The sequence below is a fragment of the Brachyhypopomus gauderio genome, unplaced genomic scaffold, assembly GCF_052324685.1.
Source record: "Brachyhypopomus gauderio isolate BG-103 unplaced genomic scaffold, BGAUD_0.2 sc37, whole genome shotgun sequence".
Lineage (NCBI taxonomy): Eukaryota > Metazoa > Chordata > Actinopteri > Gymnotiformes > Hypopomidae > Brachyhypopomus > Brachyhypopomus gauderio.
In genome coordinates, this window is record NW_027506867.1 from 542,561 (window position 1) to 565,720 (window position 23,160).

The 23,160-nt window shown below is 44.4% G+C and overlaps 1 protein-coding gene across 3 annotated transcripts; it reads left to right on the forward strand.

The window, feature by feature from the left end:
• Positions 1 to 3,800: 3,800 nt before the first annotated feature.
• Positions 3,801 to 23,082, forward strand: glsa (glutaminase a). Of its 3 annotated transcripts, none has more exons than XM_076985186.1 (18): positions 3,801 to 4,213; positions 8,835 to 8,931; positions 12,063 to 12,181; positions 12,325 to 12,454; positions 13,061 to 13,140; positions 13,444 to 13,607; positions 13,810 to 13,868; positions 15,427 to 15,459; positions 15,841 to 15,899; positions 16,105 to 16,171; positions 16,296 to 16,346; positions 16,606 to 16,782; positions 16,876 to 17,007; positions 18,474 to 18,566; positions 19,575 to 19,636; positions 19,739 to 19,815; positions 22,192 to 22,255; positions 22,385 to 23,082. In XM_076985186.1, exons 1-18 carry the CDS (start codon positions 3,951 to 3,953, stop codon positions 22,536 to 22,538), a joined length of 1,881 nt encoding a protein of 626 aa, XP_076841301.1. In that variant the 5' UTR covers positions 3,801 to 3,950; the 3' UTR covers positions 22,539 to 23,082. The 3 variants fall into 3 exon arrangements, with proteins under 3 accessions (XP_076841301.1, XP_076841302.1, XP_076841303.1); XM_076985187.1 differs by having other exon boundaries at positions 8,841 to 8,931; XM_076985188.1 differs by lacking the exons at positions 3,801 to 4,213; positions 8,835 to 8,931; positions 12,063 to 12,181; positions 12,325 to 12,454; positions 13,061 to 13,140 and adding an exon at positions 14,538 to 14,584 and having other exon boundaries at positions 13,484 to 13,607; positions 22,385 to 23,081.
• The last annotated feature ends 78 nt before the right edge of the window (positions 23,083 to 23,160 follow it).

Sequence of the window (23,160 nt, forward strand, 5' to 3'; positions counted from 1 at the left end):
TGCAGGGTGTGGGTTTGAGGATTGGGGGAGGGTGTCAGGAGATTCCCACAATTTAATCTTCTCATGCTCAGTAAACATCTCTCAGTGGGATTCATACATTTGGTGAGGGACATTTAAAGAGCTGCTTTCAAAAAAATAACAGTCATGGTAACAGATGTCAGGGGGTGTCTGTGTTTTTAGAGAGCAAAACAAGTACCCTTCAGTATCCTGAAGGCACTCTGGTGTGCCGCAGTACCAGTATTGAAGGTCAGAGTGACTTTTGAGTAGGTGGGTTTACAAATGCTATGGACAGCGAGGTGTAGGTGGGTTGATAATCACTGTTTCTGCTCTGCTAGCAATGTGGCAGGTAAGATGTTAACAGAACAGATGCAGGCAAGGAGGGCGTGGGGTGGGTGGGCGAAGACGTCACAGATACAAGATATTCGAGGAATTTTTTTCAGCTTCTCACTACTAATTTACAAAATGTCACTAATATCCGTCAACTGTTATTAAGACACACTATCAGTATTTTCAGTAATTAATACCTGTTGTTTTTTTTCTTAATTACATTTTGACAACCAAATTAGAAGGAAGCAAGCACTGTAGAAAGGAAGAATGCAACAGTTATCAGCTGCATTACCAGACGTTGGTCGCTGTTGGGTACATTCATGTTTTTGTCCACAAGGTGGCAGCAGAATGTATAGAAGTCCCTGTAGTGACCAGTGACGGTATATATATATCTCTGGTAGTGACGCACTGGGTTAGGGCATTTTTAGGCATGGATCCGTACTGTATTAGGAACGCCTTATAGTCAAGTATGACAACCACAATCACGTCAGGGATTTCCTGACATCATACAGCATCCAGCGCTGAAGGACATTCAAACAGGATTTACAAGGCATAGGCCTATTTAGACATGTGTATCTACACTTAAATGAGCAATGAGTAAATAATATAAGAACACTTTATTGCAGTGAATAAATATTATAAATATTCTATTATAATATTTATCTATATTATAAATAAATATTCCAATGAATAGATAACCAATACATTTTCTTCACATTATACTGACGCCCGATGGTCAGGATGTTTCAGAAATTCTGTACAAAATATATTTAAATATGACTGTGTCCTTGTTGAGGATGACGCATACATTTGTTAATTTGAGAACTAAAAAGCTATTTGATTCTTCATCTCATGTGAGCTGCACTTTATATCAAGATGATATAAATAACAAATACTTTCATATATAAGCCTATAGTTTGCTACTTTTTGCTGGTCAAGTGACGTTGAGTAAGGAAATATTTCAAGTCAGGCCACAGCAGATGAACATTTTCTAAAATAACCATTTAATTATATACATACGAATTAGCTGAAGAATATTCACTTATATTGTTAGATTGCAAAATTAGTCTGGTAGCCTACATGAGCATTTTCAGAAAATGTTTGCTGAAAAGTTTTCTAGAGCAATGGAATATATTTCAGCCCAAATTTGTCTTCTCTCACACTTGACTGACTCCAGGGGCCAGTGAAATATCTGGGAAAGGCAGGCAGTCTTTTGGCTTGCTTTTGACATAATGCACCAGGAACGGGAAAAGAACAGAAACAGAGTAAGAAATACATCTAAACTCTGCAGTTCAGGAACACTGTAAATAGACGTTCGCGCGTGTGTTTGTGTGTGTGCTGTATATAGGCCATTGGGAATGTTGTCTCAGGTGAGTTCCATGTTTGAATAGTTTAACATTTATATAGGTTTTGGATACATTATGTTTAATGTGAAACCCTGTATGTAAGCTATTTACATAACCCTAACCCTAACCCTAACCCTAACCCTAACTGTTAAAGAAGAGGCGAATGAAATTATGTACTGCCTAACGCTCTTTTAAAGTCTTGTGCCTTAACTTAAAAATACTTAGTCATGTTGTCAGTGCAACTATAAGTCACAGTCAGTGCAGACTGTATATTCTGATGGAAACTAGCTAAGCTGTATGTGTATGAGACTGATAGCAAGAAATTGGACTGGAATCAAATTTGTACAGCAATATTGTTCGACTGTATTGTTCGCACTGCAATTTGTTGACAAAAACAAATCTGATTGAAATTCAGAACAGACAGAGAACTGACTGGAAAAACTGCAAAATTTGAAATGTATTCTACAAAGTCAAAACAACCTGAGCACATACAGCCTCCTCTTGCTGTGTGAAAATGGAACCTTTGCTACCACTATGAGCTAGTCTTGATATCCTATATGGTAATAAGAATACAAAAATGCAAAACAAAGAATTTAATAACGTCAGAATTTGTCAATGTGCAGCAATACAGCAGAGAGCACATTTATGAATTACTGTACATACATGTTTGATCTATGAAATGTTTGAATGATTGAAAACACAGTATTCAACTGCACCCAGCGACCAGCTTCAGCCATCGTAAGACCATAACTTACATGTAAAACTTTGTCCACAATTGTTGCCCTTATTTTACTGTTTTGTCCCCTCAGCCTTACACCACACAGTCTTACCCATCTACACCACACAGTCTTACACATCTACACCACACAGTCTTACCCATCTACACCACACAGTCTTACACATCTACACCACACAGTCTTACCCATCTACACCACACAGTCTTACCCATGGCTGGAGTGGGACACTTTTTCAGCCCGGGTGTTTCATGTGCAAATCCGGCCCAAAATTATTTTTCCATCCCAATTGGCCCAAATTAGAGATCGACATGAGCCGGCCCATCGGGAATCTCCCGAATCTCCCGATTAGCCACTCCGGCTCTGGTCTTACCCATCTACACCATAGTCTTACCCCTCTACACAGTCTTACCCCTCTACACCACACAGTCTTACCCCTCTACACAGTCTTACCCCTCTACACCACACAGTCTTACCCCTCTTATTGGCTGTTCACCCTACACATGGCCTTGTCTTTCCATTATGAGACTTTGTGATACTGCAGTGTTTAGCATCTATAAATGTTTGCCAATTACAGTAAAGGCTCATGAGATGCACTTCTGACCTATGGTTGAGACCATTGGTTGATCTAAGCCTTCACCGATTCCCTTTCTTACTGTAACTGAATGTTCACCTGCAAACAATTTAATCAAATGAGGATAAATTATAAAAATGTAACAAAAATTAACTAAATAAATAAATGCAAAATGATGCCTTAGAGATTATGACAACATGTTCAGCACTTTTGCATATAATGACCTAGGCGATGACCTAAAGACTAAATGTTTTGGAGGGTAAGACAATTCAACAGACAATCTGTACAACACATTTTGATAAACATGACATAAGCAATTGATAATGTAAAAAACAACAGACAATTGTGGCTTGCTCACTGGGGGCTACTCGGCACTTGTAAAGCTGCTTTGTGACAACAACTGTTGTAAAAAGCGCTATATAAATAAAATTTGATTTGATTTGATTTGACAATTGTCCATGTTCACTTGCAAAATGTACAAAAGCATTTGCAAAATGTTAAACACAATGAGAAATGCAATTATGATGTGCACAAGTGACAAGGAGATATGAAGATTGAATGAACAGTTTTGAGAATTTCAATTCTGATCTGAGAAATGAACCAAATCGACTGAGAAAAACTCTAATATCTTTCTTCACACATTACACAGAATCAACCTGTCTTCATCGCTTCCCCAAATGATAAAGCTCTGGATTAAAGATGAGAGACTCACATGTCCACCAATCAGCATCATGAAGCATAGTACGCTGGCCAATAGTATTTCAGAACAGCCTGAAGGGGCGGTGTTTGTCCAGTGAGGAACAGCCTTGCGTGTTTATTCTTTGAATCGGCGCAAGGATAGAGACGAGTGACACCGGTGCGCATCTCAGTAAACGGGTTCACTCTATCCTGTTCATACAGCTAACGGACCTTCCTGTTTCCATCCACTCTGACAGAAACGCGTCCTATAACAAGCGCGACCAGACTGAAATGTTACAATTCAGGTTTTCCGTAGCCTTGAGGAAGTTGTATAGACCCGGCATTAAACGTCCATTGTCAGATATTGCTAGAAATAAAGCGCCACGACCTGCTCTCTGCTGCCTCCCCACCGGCCGTGCCGACGATGTCAAACGGGTGTCGGCACTGACGCGTCGTGCGGGGGGCCTCGCGCCCTGGAGCGCCTCGCGCCGCGGACGTCACCTGTGCACCAAGGCGGACGGCGAGCAGGTGAAAAATGGCAAAGACTCGGAGAAGTGAGTAACGTTATGGCTGACGGGCAAAACCGTCGGCATAGGCAGATGAAAAGCTCAGCTCGAATGCTGATTGTGAGGCCTGACTTAGTTAAAATAACCTGGCTATGCTTTTCATAGTCTTGGTCAGATATACAGCGTGCATTTACTTTTGAAGGAAATTATTTTATGAGCAGGCCCAACTCAAGAACGCATGGGCTGTATTCATAAATTCTTAATTATTGACAGTAACAGAACGGGTATCTATTCTGTATAGGTTTGCTAGCTATCCAAGCGGGTCATTTGAGATCCGACACAGGTTTCTTGAGTTTTTGTTTATTTATTGCGCATATACAATTTTCTACATGATTAACTATCTCTTCAGATACCTTCAACTGTATCTTGCGGGTTTCTGTCAAATACATTGAGTTAGGCAAGCTGCCACCATATTTATAAAGCTAGCGTACTACAGAGAGACTAAAATGTTCTAATTCACATTTATTCAGTTGTCTTCTTCACTTGCGACGTTAGTTGGAATAAGGTTTAATCCATTTAATCCAATATTTTACTGACCCATGTATCTCCCACGACTGCCAAATACAAACAAGGTTGTTATAGGCCGACAACATCAAAAGGAAGGAGAAGTCGTCAGGTTGTCCCAGGAACAGCCAGGTCTTCCCCGGGTGCCTGAGTTGGTGGAGGTTCTGTCAAAACACGATGCTTCTGTTCAACTAAACACATAAACCACAATAAAGTGGTTTCTGCTGGTCTGGTGCTGTTGTGTAGTACTTTGCTGGTCTTTGTTATGCATGGTAAGGCTTTTGTAAGGGGGGGGGCATAGGTGGATGTGCACTGTTCTCATATACAAGTATACACCCCAGAGACATACAACAGATTGGCGCCCCCCCCTCCCCCATCCATCCAATGTCTGCTGAAGGTCAGGTGTAGCTGTGTAGTCTTGGTGTGTATCATTCTCTCCACCCGTTGTGTGTGTTTGTAGAAGGTAAAGGGCAATACATTTAATTACACTTTGATAGAAACTGATTTCTAGTCTCTTGATGTTTGTTGATTGCAGAATGTACTAAATTAACATAGCCTGGTTAACATTTACTGACAAACCAGTACATGTCGGGTTCCTCTAGCTGAATGCCAGGAACCTGCTGAGTCGTTAAGAAGACCTGTAACAAATGCATTTGTGGAACATGTGTAGAGTCGTAACTGAGTGGTTTTTTATTTCGCAGGCAGAAACCACACGTTTCTGTTCCTGTTCAGAGCCCTCTGTGCCACTGACGGCGGCGTTCTTCTGCTAAGACTCAGACCCGGCCCTGTTCATGCTACTGGAACTTAGTACCTGATGGAGTACATTAGTTATTATTAATTGATAATTATCCTAGGAGACCTTTCAGGATTCATGAGGTTCTACCCTCCCCTCCTAGTTTTATTTAGTAATGGGTGTTCTGTAGGTAAGCTCACACACACACACACACACACACACACACACACACACACACACACACACACACACACTAGGCATAGGCAGGCCAGGCCAAACCTAGTAGCTTTGATTGTGTTCAATTTCTCACTTGTTCCTGTGGTCATGGAGGTCATTTGTCCCCGTGTCTTTTTGTCTTTCCTTATTAATGTTGCATATAGCCTAAATATCTTTTTTTTTTTCTCACCCCAGAACTGTTTTATTCTGTGCGTGAAGCACTGGCCCAAATTGAATGTGTCAGTGTTTTCGTATGGCCTCTGTCAGATATGGGATATGTCAGGTAGCAACAGGCAGTGTGGCCTTATTTTTATAAATAATGAAGAGTTCTATGTAATCCTGTGATGACAACAGTGGATGTGTAGTTCACAGTATAGTCCACACTGTTAAAATGGTTTTAACTGTGTATAAGGATTCAAGGGAATGGAGAGCACTGCAGATCATCACCGCGGGCAGCTTAGCAGAACAGCATAAATACATTAATTTTACTGAGAGAGACTTTAACACGGAGTCTCTCACATTTACCCAGAAGTTTAGAGAGACTATTAAACCAAGAGAGGCACTCATGTTTAGAGAGACCTGGAGATCCTCACACTTCTTTCCTGTTTCCTGGTGCACGTGTGTTTGTGACTGTGTGTGAAAATACACCATATTTTCTCTACTGTCTCCTCGTGCTGGAGAGAGCAGCTGCTCTCTTTGTGCAAATGCAAGTGTTGTGTTGTTTTTGTTTTGGACTTGTTTGATCTGAGTTTTGAGTTATTAATGTAGCTAAGAGACAGATGGGGGTGGAGCTTAGGAGAAGGAGGGAGAGCATGGAAGGTTGGAGGGGGCGGAGCTTAGGAGAGACAGGACGTGATGGACAAGCCTGCACTTAGTGTGACTGGCTGTGTTCGAAAAAGCCTACTGCATACTGCACTCAGTATATACTGGATACTGCATACTGGTCCTCATAGTAGTATGCAGTACAGTTTCCAGTATACAACAAAAGCAAAGCATACTACGGGGTCACGTGAACGTAGCGTTGCATGATGGGATGCAGTACACCACAAAGAAAGCTTTGTTCACGTACGTACGCCCTAATTCTCTGTTGGTGCGTTTCACTCCAGGCCTGCCACGCTTGTTCTCTGCGCTTCAGTTTAGAGAACCTCCAACTTCTGGCTTAACAGCTGTCTTGTCATAATGGTCTGGCATCAGCTGAAAGCTACATGGTACTGTTATATGTTGCACGTAAGAATGGAACAAGGAACGTGCCAATATCGGCCAAAAAAAATCCCTTTGACCGATTATTTTCACTTCAGTTAAAAAGGGCAGAAGATGATAATGTCCATGAGGCTTACAAACAACACATAAGCACATGTTAATAAGTGCATCACTAGTGTGCTTGTTCTGAAATGTGAGCCATGCAGAGTGACCAAGAGGAAGTGAGCAGGGGTTGAATTGGTATCAGGTCTTTGATTTGGGGGCATTAGCGGGTAGCCTTGCACAGAGCGGGGGGAAGATAAGAGGGACAGTGGAGCATCAGGGAGACTCCCAGCAGGAAGCTAGGACAGCAGTCATAATCAAAGATGTCTTCTTATTTATGTATATATTATGTCCTGTTTCATTTGGGTTGCTTTCTAAACCTTTGGTCAATGTTTTGCCAATATTACTTGAATTGGCATATGATTGAAATAATTATAGAAAGATATTGATGCAATATATAAATGTAAATCCAAAGATGATTCCAGGTAAGTAACTAGTAAATAATAAATATATGTTTGAAATTGTACAGAAGTACACATCGTTTCCGGAGGAACTGGACATTTCATATAGAGATCCGTTATCAGCTGTATTCTTTGTCAGTATCAACTACAAAAATTATTTTTGATGATCTTGACGGTGATGGCAATGATGACTGTGGTTGTATATTGACCTCATGTTGTGCTTTTATACAGTGTGCACGTTTTCTGAATGTGTTTCTCATTCATTCTACATATGTTCTCTCCCTTGGACTGATCTGCTTGCTTTTGCATTTGTTGTGTAAGTATATAATGTTAATGGGGGTTGTTTGTTTTCGTTTGTTTGTTTGTTTTTCTGGTCACAGTAGTGTTTGTACTGTGCGTCTCACAGCTGACTGGTGTTCATTTGCTTTTCCCTCTGGCGTCCCTTCCGACACGCGCTCACCCAAGATCGTGCACACGAGTACTCTTCGTACACAGAGTACAACTCGTCTGCAAGGCGCCCTTGTCATGACATATCCTAAGGAACCGTTCCACCTTCTGGAACCTTCCCAATCATCCAGAGATCCCATCCTAAACACCCCCAGCTCTCCGTCATTGCACCAGTAGGCTCGCTGTTCCCTAACCACCCGCTTAGAACGGTTTCTCATGAGTACAGGCTTAATCTATCTTTATTGTTTACTCATGTTAAAAATAAAATAGTTTTTTATTAAAAATGACATTGATTTCTCAAAGTTAAAGGTAAAGTATATTTATATTTACATTTAGGGCATTTAGTAGATGCTCTTATTTAGGGCATTTAGTACATTTGTTAACAGAATGCATCCTAGTGGCATAGATAGGTCAGAATTCAAAATAACCTTGAGAAATTGCTGAGTTTGTCTCTGGATGGTTTGCCAACGTGTTAGGGGCTTCTCCAGCATGGGGGGGGGAAAGCTCCTCTGTGAAGCCGTAGGGATCCCACAATGCACTGCAGCACCACTGTGGCCTCCCGGATCCTGAGTACCGTGTCCTTTGTGATGTCCCTTTTGTTTAACCACCCTCTTTTTCATGCATTAGGTTGTGTCTATTTCTTCATTTTTGGCCTTCTTTTGTTCCTTTAATACTACTTCCTCTTCACTTGAGAGTGTTTCTGCTGTCTCTCATTGTCTGTCAGTCATAATGACACATACTGCTTTTCATTTGTCAGCTGTTACAGATTTTTAGTTTAGTTTAGTGTTTTTTGTTTTGATTTTGGGCCCTAAGCGACTGACATTTTGAGAAGCACGTTGAAACACTTCTCAATTCTGTGCCAATAATATAGGGTACTATATTGTATTACAACTGATGGTTACACATCATCCTCTCCTGAGCACGTGACTGATCTCTCTTTTGTGTGTGTGTGTGTGTGTGTGTGTGTGTGTGTGTGTGTGTGTGTGTGTGTGTGTGTGACCCTCAGGAGAAGGAAGGCCGGTATCCTGCCTAGCCTGGAAGACCTGCTCTTCTACACCATTGCAGAAGGTCAAGAAAAAATCCCAGCCCACAAGTTTACCACGGTAAAAGATTGCTTGTGCACACATCCCCCACACCTCACTCTCCCCCACACCTCACTCTCCCCCACACCTCACTCTCCACCACACATCCACCACACTTCACTCTCCACCACTCATCACTCTCCACCACACAACCACCACACCTCACTCTCCACCACTCATCACTCTCCACCACTCATCACTCTCCACCACACATCCCCCACACCTCACTCTCCCCCACACCTCACTCTCCCCCACACCTCACTCTCCGCCACACCTCACTCTCCACCACACATCCACCACACTTCACTCTCCACCACTCATCACTCTCCACCACACAACCACCACACCTCACTCTCCACCACTCATCACTCTCCACCACACAACCACCACACCTCACTCTCCACCACACATCCACCACACTTCACTCTCCACCACTCATCACTCTCCACAACACAACCACCACACCTCACTCTCCACCACTCATCTACCACACCTCACTCTCCCCCACACCTCACTCTCCACCACACATCCACCACACCTCACTCTCCACCACACCTCACTCTCCACCACACAACCACCACACCTCACTCTCCACCACTCATCACTCTCCACCACACAACCACCACACTTCACTCTCCACCACTCATCACTCTCCACCACACAACCACCACACCTCACTCTCCGCCACACCTCACTCTCCACCACACATCCACCACACTTCACTCTCCACCACTCATCACTCTCCACCACACAACCACCACACCTCACTCTCCACCACTCATCACTCTCCACCACTCATCACTCTCCACCACACAACCACCACACCTCACTCTCCACCACTCATCACTCTCCACCACTCATCACTCTCCACCACACATCCCCCACACCTCACTCTCCCCCACACCTCACTCTCCCCCACACCTCACTCTCCGCCACACCTCACTCTCCACCACTCATCACTCTCCACCACTCATCACTCTCCACCACACATCCCCCACACCTCACTCTCCCCACACCTCACTCTCCCCCACACCTCACTCTCCGCCACACCTCACTCTCCACCACACATCCACCACACTTCACTCTCCACCACACAACCACCACACCTCACTCTCCACCACTCATCACTCTCCACCACTCATCACTCTCCACCACACATCCCCCACACCTCACTCTCCACCACACCTCACTCTCCACCACACATCCACCACACCTCACTCTCCACCACACCTCACTTTCCACCACACATCCACCACACCTCACTCTCCACCACACATCCACCACACCTCCCTCTCCACCACTCATCACTATCCACCACACAACCACCACACCTCACTCTCCACCACACATCCACCACACCTCCCTCTCCACCACTCATCTACCACACCTCACTCTCCCCCACACCTCACTCTCCACCACACATCCACCACACCTCACTCTCCACCACACCTCACTCTCCACCACACATCCACCACACCTCCCTCTCCACCACTCATCACTATCCACCACACAACCACCACACCTCACTCTCCACCACACATCCACCACACCTCACTCTCCACCACTCATCTACCACACCTCACTCTCCACCACACATCCACCACACCTCCCTCTCCACCACTCATCACTATCCACCACACAACCACCACACCTCACTCTCCACCACACATCCACCACACCTCACTCTCCACCACTCATCACTCTCCACCACACAACCACCACACCTCACTCTCCACCACACATCCACCACACCTCCCTCTCCACCACTCATCTACCACACCTCACTCTCCACCACTCATCACTATCCACCACACAACCACCACACCTCACTCTCCACCACACATCCACCACACCTCACTCTCCACCACACCTCACTCTCCACCACACCTCACTCTCCACCACACATCAACCACACCTCACTCTCCACCATTCATCACTCTCCACCACTCATCACTCTCCACCACACAACCACCACACCTCACTCTCCACCACACATCCACCACACCTCACTCTCCACCATTCATCACTCTCCACCATTCATCACTCTCCACCACACATCCACCACACCTCACTCTCCACCATTCATCACTCTCTACCACACAACCACCACACCTCACTCTCCACCACACCTCCATCTCAGACACCTCCCCCACTCCACTTTTCAACCTCCATCTCTCTTCCTCCTCCACTCCATCTCTCTGCCCCTACTCCCTTAAACCTTCTCTCATTCTGTGGCCGTGATCAGAGGCCATCTGCTTAATCCTGCTTATGTAATTGTCTAAATCCTGCTCTGCGGTGCCGTCCACAAGAGGAGGCAGTGCTGACCTAAAGCGAGTGTTTCGCACACAGCATCGCTGCTGCAGTTGTTATGTGTGCATCTGCTGCAGTGAGTGAGAGAGTGAGAGTGAGAGTGAGTGTGTCTGTGTGTGTGTGTCTCTCACTTGGAAATTTCCAGCCTGTAGTCAGAAAATCAGTGCAGATGGGTAGACAGAGCATGACCAGCACAAACGATGAACTGCCAACAGATTTGTCGCACTGCACACCTACAATTCCAGTGGCGTCTGGTGAAAATACATCTAGGTGGGGCTGTGTGTAACATATTCGGTTACAGTATCCAGCCCAATACAACTTAAAGTACTAGTGCTCTGTGAAATAGCTGTTAATTGTTTAATTGGAAATAAAAATAAACAGACTAATAATAAATGTCAGTTATTATTAGTTGCAGCTCTGATGTGCTCAGATATAAGATACACTATGCATCCCTGGATTACAGAATCTTGTTCAGACATAAATTTCTAGCAAATATTTAAATATTGCTGGATGACAGCTTATTCTACATTTCAAATAAATTGTTACATTTGCATTATCATATTAGTTAATGTGGTTTCCAGTGCACAACATTTGAAATATATATATATACTTTATATATACTTTATATATACTTTATATATACTTTACTTGACTCACTTTACTTGTGAGTCCAGAATGTGAGCCCTTAAAAACTGCCCTTAACTCTCTTGCTGTCAGGTGCTGACTTTTGATTTACCCTGTCATGCTAACTGTGTTCCATGTGGGGGTGTGTGCCGTGTGGGTGTGTGTGCCGCGTGGGTGTGTGCTGTGTGTGTGCTGCGAGCATGTGTGGGTGTGTGTAGGCGTTGAAAGCTACCGGCCTGCGCACAGGAGACCCGCGTCTGAAGGAGTGTATGGAGATGCTAAAGGTCACACTAAAGACCACGTCTGATGGAGCCTTGGACCGACACCTGTTTAAAAAGTACCACCTGCATACACACACCTATATTGCCTGAGTGTGCACACACTCAGATACTTACTACCCGTGTGCAGGAATATGCGCTTATTTTTTCTCATTCTCTTTTCTGCATTTTTGTGTGTGTGTTCACCCCTTTACACACACAGGTGTGTCCAGACCAACATTGTCCTGCTCACTCAGGCTTTCCGCAGGAAGTTTGTGATTCCCGATTTCCAGTCCTTCACGTCGCACATCGACGAGCTATACGAGAACGCCAGGAAGCTGTCTGGAGGGCAGGTGAGTCATGTGACCATCTCGCGCAGCTCGAACGACCCCTCTCATGAGTCTGCTGCATGAAAACGTTTCCTCTTCAAAGCGGCACGTCACACCCGAACATCTGAGCAGAAACAAGCACAGTGGTGCTGCATAAAATGGACAGTCAGTCTATGATGCTGTCTATCAGTGTGATAGTGTGATTTTTGTTTGCTTAATACTGCAACATGCATATTAGTGAACCGGTGAGAGTTCACAAAATATCAGCCTACTTTATTTTGACCAGTTTATACGACTGCTTTATTCATCAAAACACCTGAAATGTCTATGACATTCTGAAATTTACATAATATTTGCATGATATTTGCATTCTAGCTGTAGTCATCAAAGGCATTCTGGTGACAGTTGGGATTATGCTAATGTTATACCCTGTCCAACACATCAGCACGTCTACACAGCATCCGGTCGCACAACCCCGTACATCTGTGTAGCGGGATGCGGTGTGCTACACCAAAGGCCGACGGCAGCAGCACTGATTGGTTGAAGCCACCGCCATTCATCGTGGGAGGCGTGTCCTGACGCAGGCTGGTGTCATTACTGACTGTGCTGCTGATGTTGTCTGTTGGGCAGGTGGCGGACTACATTCCCCAGCTAGCCAAGTTCAGCCCTGACCTCTGGGCGGTTTCTCTCTGCACAGTGGACGGGCAGCGGTAAGCTCCTCCCCCGGCCCCGGTCTGCTTCCTTACTGTTCACGAATAAAACAGGACCCTTGTTTCTACAGCCTGGTTTCTCATGCCCCTTCTATACACCGTCACTTTATCACCTCTTTTCCTCTGGCGTCGTCTCCCTAGGTCTCACTCTCTGTCTCACACTTTCTATCATTTCCTTCCTCTGTCTCTGTCTCCGTATATTCCCCTCTGTATCCGTTTCTCTCTCTCTCTCTCTCTCTCTCTCTCTCTCTCTTTCTCTCTCTCTCTCTCTCTCTCTCTCTCTCTCTCTCTGGTGATTTTCAGACACACGGTGGGTGACACTAAAGTGCCGTTCTGTCTGCAGTCGTGTGTGAAGCCGCTGAAATACGCCATCGCCGTGCACGACCACGCCACGGAGTACGTGCACCGCTTCATCGGCAAGGAGCCCAGCGGCCTGCGCTTCAACAAGCTCTTCCTCAACGAGGACGGTGGGAAATCCCTCCACCACCACACACACACACACACACACACACGTAGTTTCACCTACACAACACATTCGTTTTTTGATTAAACTTCAAAGACTAATTGTTGAACCTCCAGCTCTGCAGTTGTCAGTGTTTGTCCAGCAGGTGGTGCTGGTAATGCACGTAGCGTAATGTTTTCTAAACGAACTTCTGTGTCTGGTTTCAGATAAACCACACAACCCCATGGTAAATGCAGGAGCAATAGTATGTACGTCACTTATCAAGGTAAGTTCCACTTCCCTCCCGCACCTCCGTAAAGGTGTCGAAGGCAGAGCTAACGGCATAGCTAGCATAAAAAACAACACTGCCCCGAATACTCGCATAGCAAGAAGTTTATTTTACACAGCGGAGGAGGGGTGTAAAAGGAAAGAGAGAGAGCAGGGGAGAGAGAGGAAGAGAGTTTTACATATGAAGGGAACAAGCCTCCTACATGCTGGTTGTGGTGAGAGAAGAGCCATGGTGGTAGGCGGAGCCATGGCGGTAGGCGGAGCCATGGCAGTGGGCGGGTTAAACAAAAATCTAGCTACTTCTCAGTCAGTTAAAACCTTATTCTAGGCACGCACACACACGCGCGCGTTGGCATGTGCAAACACAGCCACTCGTACCACACAGACACACAAGCTGCAGATCTGATTTTAAAGCAGCACGGCCCTCAGGAGCCGGCTCTCTGTAGTGTCCTTGGAAACTCTTGACCAGAGTACAGGACCCAAAAAATCAGATCACGACATCTAGTCCTTGTGTGTTTGTGGAGTGGATGATTTGCAAAGTGCTAACGTTACGACGTCACACTGACGGAACACTGCATGGTCACAAGGGCCGGGCCGTTACCACGGTAATGTGTGATGTGTCTGTGAAGAGTTTTTGTGTTTTTCATTGTTGTCCCGTATTTTCCAGCATTAGGATCTGTGGGGAATTATGACTCCAACAGGTCAATGGCTTTGGTAATTTTTTTCTTTCAATTCTGTTTTCCTGCATTTTCTGCAATGACACATTTGATTCTGATGAACGTTAGCATGGGCTCAGTGTGTAGCCATGTTTTTTTTTTAAAACAGGCGCTCAGTAAAGTGTAGTGGGTAAAAGAAACATTTAGGATCAGACACTTTTGTTTATGGACAGAACTAAAAAGTTCTAATTCACCATTTTCATGTCAGCTTATTTTTCAGTGCTGTTTTGGCATTCATAAGACATCAGTAACACATTTTTAGATGTTGAGATGCATTAAAACTGATTTCTTCAATGTGGGGGGAAAAATGTAGCGAAACATTTCAATTTTATATTCATTTATGTATTTTCTTAGTACTATCATGTTAATGAACAAGTTATTGGTGAAACATACATTACAGAATCCATATTAGCAGAACCCGAAGACCCACTGCACCACACACACACACACACACACACACACACACACACACACACACACACACACACACACACACACACACACACATTATCTCTCACATACTGCATTTCCTCATTACCTTGTTGGATATATTATTCTTGGTAGTGATTTATGCCTTCTTTGGTAATAAAAATCTAAACTCGTGTGTGCGTGTCTACTCCAGTTTTATTTGTATGTAATGTTTTCTAACGAGTGCTGCAGTCAGATCTGCTTCCTTATTCGGATCATTCAAATTTCATATCCAATCATAACGGAGACTTGATTGGATATGTTCATGTTCAGGTGCTATAAGAATTTGATGTTTTTATAACATTTGTTGTACTCTGATTTGTGCTTTGCTGTGGTTTTTTTTGCCTGATTAACTCTCCTTTTGCCCCACAGCAAGGTGCCAGTAACGCGGAGAAGTTTGACTATGTGAGTACCCTGCTTCCACTGTCCTGGATACGCAGCGTAGCCTGGATACGCAGTGTAGCCTGGATACGCAGTGTAGCCTGGATACGCAGCGTAGCCTGGATACGCAGCGTAGCCTGGATACGCAGTGTAGCCTGGATACGCAGCGTAGCCTAGAAAATGTAGTTGGCTTGTCTGTGGTGTCAGCGTTTCCAGTTTAAATAGCTATTAGCTGTTAGCTAGGTTCCCACCTGGATTGTTGGATTGTCTTTCTCCTGTGGGGTTTTCTGTGACATTTTAATTGCCTATAATTATTTTCCAGTTGAATTCCAACTGCTTAAATGTTTATATATATATAAACATAGGGGGTATGACGGCCCTGCATGTGTCCGCTGTGTGTCCCAGGTGATGAACTTCATGAAGAAGCTTGCTGGGAACGAGTATGTGGGCTTCAGCAACGCTACGTGAGTTGCCGGCGACCTACGACCCGACATGCTTTGTACCATTCAGACACAGGAGAAGGTTGTTTTGCAGTGCAACTGAATGAACGATTTGCACGTCTTGTCATAAACAGCTTGAAGGGAAATTAAAGAAACCAGCCTGTCACAAAATTTTTTTCTTGTGTGTTGAGTGCACGGCTGTGGTGACGGGTGGGGTGTATTTGTCCAGATTTCAGTCGGAGAGATTGTCGGGGGATAGGAACTTTGCCATCGGCTACTACCTGAAGGAGAAGAAGGTGACTTTCATTCCATTACTGTTTTTCATGCTCCTGATGGCACAATCATCAAACTTTAGCCATGCCCATATGATCAGTGACACCTGTCCGTGTACTGAAATGCGTGTTTCTTCACATTCCTCAGTGTTTCCCAGAGGGCACTGACATGACCGCTATCCTGGACTTTTACTTCCAGGTCAGAATGCCCTTTTTGGAAGTGATTGTCAGGTTCAGCCATAATTATGCGCTTAAATTACATAAATGACATACCTCAGTACTTTTATTCTTTTACTTCTAGTTCACTTTTCATACTTCCAGTGCCTTAAAACGTCATAATAAAATAATGATAAAAATAAAAGCTAGATATGAAACCAGATTCTCACAACTCCCCAAAAGCCCCATGAGAGTGTGGCCAGTGTTAAGGCCGAGTCTGAACTGGGATGTCTGTCATGCAGCTGTGCTCCATTGAGGTGACGTGCGAGAGTGCCAGCGTCATGGCGGCCACGCTGGCCAATGGCGGCTTTTGTCCAATCACAGGCGAGCGAGTGCTCAACCCGGAGGCCGTGCGCAACACGCTGAGTCTCATGCACTCCTGCGGCATGTACGACTTCTCTGGCCAGTTCGCCTTCCACGTGAGTGGCCACACACACACACACACACACACACACACACACACACACACACACACAGAATCCCCCTCACCCTCCCTTTCCCTTGTGCTGCAGGTGGGGCTACCAGCTAAGTCGGGCGTGGCGGGGGGCATCCTGTTGGTGGTGCCCAACGTGATGGGCATCATGTGCTGGTCTCCTCCACTGGACAAACTGGGCAACAGCGTCCGAGGCATCAAGTTCTGCACGGTACTCTTCCCTCGAGGACACTCTCTCTCTCTCTCTCTCTCTCTCTCTCTCTCTCTCTCTCTCTCTCTCTCTCTCTCTCTCTCTGTCTCTCTCTCTGTCTCTCCCTCTCTTTCTCCCCCTCTCTCTCCCTCCCTTTCTCTGCCTCTCTCTCCCTCCCTCTCTCTCTCTCTCTCCCTCTCTCTGTCTCTCTCCCTCTCTCTCTGACTCCCTCTCTCTTCCTCCTGTCTCTCCGACTCGCCCTCTCAAGGTTGCTTTTCGTGCCAAGTGAGCCCAAGGATATAATGTGAAGATTGAGCGGGACAAAGTAGCAAAAGTTACTGCCTCAAAACCAACACCATTAATAACAAAACGTGGCAGAGATACAAAGACCCGTAACAGTTTTCACACACACACACTCACACTCACACACACACACACACACGCACACATGTTTCCTTTTTGGAAAGTTTCATGAGTCACACACACACACACACACACACACACACACACACACACACACACACACACACATTTACATAACTACACCCATTTTAGGATGGCTGCCAAAGTCAGTCTGTTTCATTTTAAAATGCAGTTAACGTTCTGGAACCACACCCTTCTACATCTGTTAAATTAGTTAATTACTCTAAATGGACTAGTTAATTACACTAAATACATCTCATGACCATACAGTCCACCAAACTAATGAGGGCTTTATTTATTCAACATTCCAGCATTACACTGTTGGCACAAGTGACTAATGATAGCTGAACATAGAATAGAATACTTTATTGTCATTGCACACAGTGCAACGAAATTAATTCGTTTTTTGGTTGGCAGTATAATGTCTGTGCAGAAATGAATATAGGACAGGACAGAACATGTGTACTCTTCAGTATCCACGCCTTCTTTGAACACCTGCCAGTCAGTATTCTCAAAACAATCTTGTAAGATTGAGGTGGCTTCCTCGCTCCAGACTTGCACAGTGTAGTCCAGCCAAGTTCCTGTTAAAATCATAACACATCACACTACCTTATGTGAAATGACCCTTAACTTGCAGCCTAGCACGTAGTCCGCCTCTCTTGCTCCGTTTTTGTTTACGATCTCTTCTCAGTTTTTGACGCCGCTGGTGTTTGATTACGATTGTTCCGCTGGTCGGTTGAGTCCTCTGGATCTCTGGTGGTACAGAGTCATTTTTTCCGGGCATGTGGTGTTGATATTGTCTACGTGTGTCTAGGAGCTCGGTGCTTCCAAACTGAATTAGTGCCTCTGATGTCTGGGCTAACAAACCTAACATACCAAATAAATCACAGAACACAGAGTACCAAGTCGCTGTGCTGGAACATATTGACATGAACTCAAAGAACTCGAAATGCAGACCATCATTAGACTGGCTAGTGGTCAGCATCTCAGTTTTGCTCCCACTGACCCCTACCCCTCTTCCTCACTGACCCCACCCCCCCCCCCCCCCCCCCTCCTTTTTGTAGGATCTGGTGCAGCTCTGTAACTTCCACAACTATGATAATCTGCGCCACTTTGCCAAGAAACTGGATCCTCGCAGAGAGGGCGGAGATGAGAGGGTGAGTGCCATTATCCCTGCCTGCCGTTACTTCGCATTGTCTGTCTTTCCCATCTCTGAACGTGTGTGGCTGAGTTTGGCAGAAACTGTGTCTGTGTGTGTATTCATGACCACACCACTGATGTCTCTCTTAATTTCACCTACTTTTGCATTTATGCTGTTACCACTAAATATAATGGTAATCCAACCTGTGATGATGATGATGATGATTACACAGGAGGATTTGCCGGGTATTCACAAACCCAGTAACAGGCAACCCGAAAAGCTTCTGTGGGGGATGGTCAGGTCCCATCGCAGACAACGTTCTCCACATGTTTACTTTGCTCTCTTCAAGAGGACCAGTTCTCTTGAGAGGACCTAAATAAAGACCCTTTTATTTTAGGGTGCGTGTGCGTGTGTGTTACGGCCCTGTCTAGGCTTACAGCAATGAAGAGAAGGAAATGAGTAAAATGGTATAGGATGAATATACTGTATTAAGATTTTATTTTGAAGCAACTCAAAAAGGGAGGGTAATCTTCATGAGCCAACAATGCCAAAACAATAAATAAAATGGTTCTTGAAAGGAAAAAGCAAAGTGGACTACCTTACCTAATATCCAAAGAAACACAATGAAAAATACCCCACCCTTCCCTAATCTCCCTAAGCAAAAAACAAAGGTTTGACAGGAACATAAATGGCATCTAACTCCCTACTTCTCTATTTACTCATTTAAACTATTTACATTATATTTTACAACAAAACGTAAAAAAAATCAAACAGGGTACATTAAGGACTGAAAAAACAGAAGACTTCTTTTGTAGCCAGTCCAAAGGAACGTAGGAACGAGACGGCCAATTCGCCGATAACGCAACATTGGGAAAAGGGGGCGGGGCATGTTTGGAGGGCGGCAACATTCCTACAAAACAGAAATGCACAAATAGATGAAACCCAAACGAGACCCAGTACAAAGGGATTGTAACGCTGCATGTGTGATGCTGCTTTGACAAACGTCCTCTCTGCTCTCCTTCAGGTGAAGTCCGTGATCAACCTGCTGTTTGCTGCTTATACTGGGGACGTGTCTGCGTTGAGGAGGTTGGTGTGGACAGAGCGAACCTACACACACGTGTACACACACACACACACCTACAATATGCCTTTCCATGGTTTGACGGACCTGTGTGTGTGTGTATTTAGGTTCGCACTGTCCTCTATGGATATGGAACAGAGGGATTATGACTCCAGGACTGCCCTACATGTCGCTGCTGCAGAAGGTAAGTTCCTCCGTTCTCTACGCAGGCACCAGATGTGTGGATGGTTAACTCCACATCTCCTAGTGCAGTGTGGTTAAAAAAGGGAAGTAACACCACACCCCCCCCTCCCCCCATAGCTCAGAGCTGAGCTGCATTGTGGAGCATTTATCAGTATCAGAATCAGTATCAGTCTCAGTACAGTATCAGTACCAATATCTGCAGTATTATTATCTGTGAAGTATCTGTACAGTATCAGTATCTGTGCTGTATCAATAACAGATCAGAAGCAGTAGCAGTTCAGTATCTGTGTTAGTATCAGTATCTGTGCAGTATCAATAGCAGATCAGAAGCAGTAGCAGTTCAGTATCTGTGCAGTATCAGTATCTGTGCAGTATCAGTATCTGTGTTAGTATCAGTATCTGTGCAGTATAAGTATCTGTGCAGTATTAGCGTCTGTGCAGTATCAGCGTCTGTTCAGTATCAGTGTCTGTGCAATATCAATATCGGTGCAGTATCAGTATCTGTGTTAGTATCAGTATCTGTGTTAGTATCAGTATCGGTGCAGTATCAGTATCGGTGCAGTATCAGTATCTGTGTTAGTATCAGTATCTGTGCAGTATCAGTATCTGTGTTAGTATCAGTATCTGTGTTAGTATCAGTATTGGTGCAGTATCAGTATCTGTGTTAGTATCAGTATCTGTGCAGTATCTGTGTTAGTATCAGTATCTGTGCAGTATCTGTGTTAGTATCAGTATCTGTGCAGTATCAGTATTTGTGTTAGTGTCAGTATCTGTGTTAGTGTCAGTATCTGTGTTAGTATCAGTATCTGTGTTAGTGTCAGTATCTGTGTTAGTATCAGTATCTGTGTTAGTATCAGTATCTGTGCAGTGTCAGTATCTGTGTTAGTGTCAGTATCTGTGTTAGTATCAGTATCTGTGTTAGTGTCAGTATCTGTGTTAGTATCAGTATCTGTGCAGTATCAATAGCAGATCAGAAGCAGTAGCAGTTCAGTATCTGTGCAGTATCAGTATCTGTGCAGTATCAGTATCTGTGTTAGTATCAGTCTCTGTGCAGTATAAGTATCTGTGCAGTATTAGCGTCTGTGCAGTATCAGCGTCTGTTCAGTATCAGTGTCTGTGCAATATCAATATCGGCGCAGTATCAGTATCTGTGTTAGTATCAGTATCTGTGTTAGTATCAGTATCGGTGCAGTATCAGTATCGGTGCAGTATCAGTATCTGTGTTAGTATCAGTATCTGTGCAGTATCAGTATCTGTGTTAGTATCAGTATCTGTGTTAGTATCAGTATTGGTGCAGTATCAGTATCTGTGTTAGTATCAGTATCTGTGCAGTATCTGTGTTAGTATCAGTATCTGTGCAGTATCAATATCTGTGTTAGTATCAGTATCTGTGCAGTATCAGTATCTCTGTTAGTGTCAGTATCTGTGTTAGTGTCAGTATCTGTGTTAGTATCAATATCTGTGTTAGTGTCAGTATCTGTGTTAGTGTCAGTATCTGTGTTAGTATCAGTATCTGTGCAGTGTCAGTATCTGTGTTAGTATCAGTATCTGTGTTAGTGTCAGTATCTGTGTTAGTATCAGTATCTGTGTTAGTATCAGTATCTGTGTTAGTATCAGTATCTGTGTTAGTGTCAGTATCTGTGTTAGTATCAGTATCTGTTAGTATCAGTATCTGTGCAGTGTCAGTATCTGTGTTAGTGTCAGTATCTGTGTTAGTGTCAGTATCTGTGTTAGTATCAGTATCTGTGTTAGTGTCAGTATCTGTGTTAGTATCAGTATCTGTGTTAGTATCAGTATCTGTGCAGTGTCAGTATCTGTGTTAGTGTCAGTATCTGTGTTAGTATCAGTATCTGTGTTAGTATCAGTATCTGTGCAGTATCAGTATCTGTGTTAGTGTCAGTATCTGTGTTAGTATCAGTATCTGTGTTAGTGTCAGTATCTGTGTTAGTATCAGTATCTGTGCAGTATCAATATCTGTGCAATGTCAGTATGTGTTAGTGTCAGTATCTGTGTTAGTGTCAGTATCTGTGCAGTATCAATATCTGTGCAGTGTCTGTATGTGTTAGTGTCAGTATGTGTTAGTATCAGTATCTGTGCAGTATCAATATCTGTGTTAGTGTCAGTATGTGTTAGTATCAGTATCTGTGCAGTATCAGTATCTGTGCAGTATCAGTATCTGTGTTAGTGTCAGTATCTGTGCAGTATCAATATCTGTGCAGTGTCAGTATCTGTGTTAGTGTCAGTATGTGTTAGTGTCAGTATCTGTGTTAGTGTCAGTATCTGTGTTAGTGTCGGTATCCGTGCAGCGTCTTTATCCGTGCAGCGTCGGTACGGTGGTGATAGTACTGATCCCCTCGTGTGCGACGTTGTGTTGCAGGTCACGCGGATGTTGTGCGCTTCCTTCTGGAGGCGTGCAAGGTGAACCCCGAACCCAAAGACAGGTCAGAATGCTTCCTGACACACACACACACACACACACACACGCACACACACACACACACACACACACACACACACACACTTATAAAATGCCTGACTCGTATCGGTCTCTCCGTGTGACGCGGGTCCAGGTGGGGCAACACCCCGATGGACGAGGCCGTCCACTTCGGCCACCATGACGTGGTCACCATCCTGCAGGACTACCACAGCAAGTACAGCCCCCAGGAGAGCACAGCCGCCGGCGCCAAGGAGACCGCCGAGCAGAACCTGGATGGCATGCTGTGAAGCCCCGCCCTCGGATGTGAAGCCCCGCCCCATCTGTGAGGCGGCACACACACACATTCCTGAAATCCTCCCTAGCAGAGATTGTATATACGTAGGTGTTAACGTATCTGTGCAACAGTGTGTCTTTATAATACAGATAACTAATCTTAGAAAAGAGAAAGAAAGAGTTCAGGTTGAAGTGGTGTTGGGTGTGTTTTGTGTAAATATGGAGTGCGTGTAAGTGTTCCTGTTTTGTGTATATATGGAGTGTGTGTGGGGGGGGGCATAGAGGGAACACACAGTAGCTGGGCTGAATCACACAGTGGTCTGCTCATGTCAGGATGGCTATTCAAGCTTTGATAGCTACTAAGTCTGGAACACGAGACTCACACGGTATACGTGTATTTTCATTATATACTACAAAGTCAACATTGTATTGTTAAAACTTTGTATATTATTAAACTATGTCATTTAGTTATGGAGCCTTCTCCAAAGTCTCCTATGATTGGAAAGCTTTTGCAAACAAGCTTTTATTTATATATTTGTTTGTTTAAATATACGGGGGGGGGGGGGGGGGGGGGGTGTGACTCTTAATTGTGTGGGCATACTGCCTTTGTGTCAAGGAGGAGACCCCTGTGCCCGG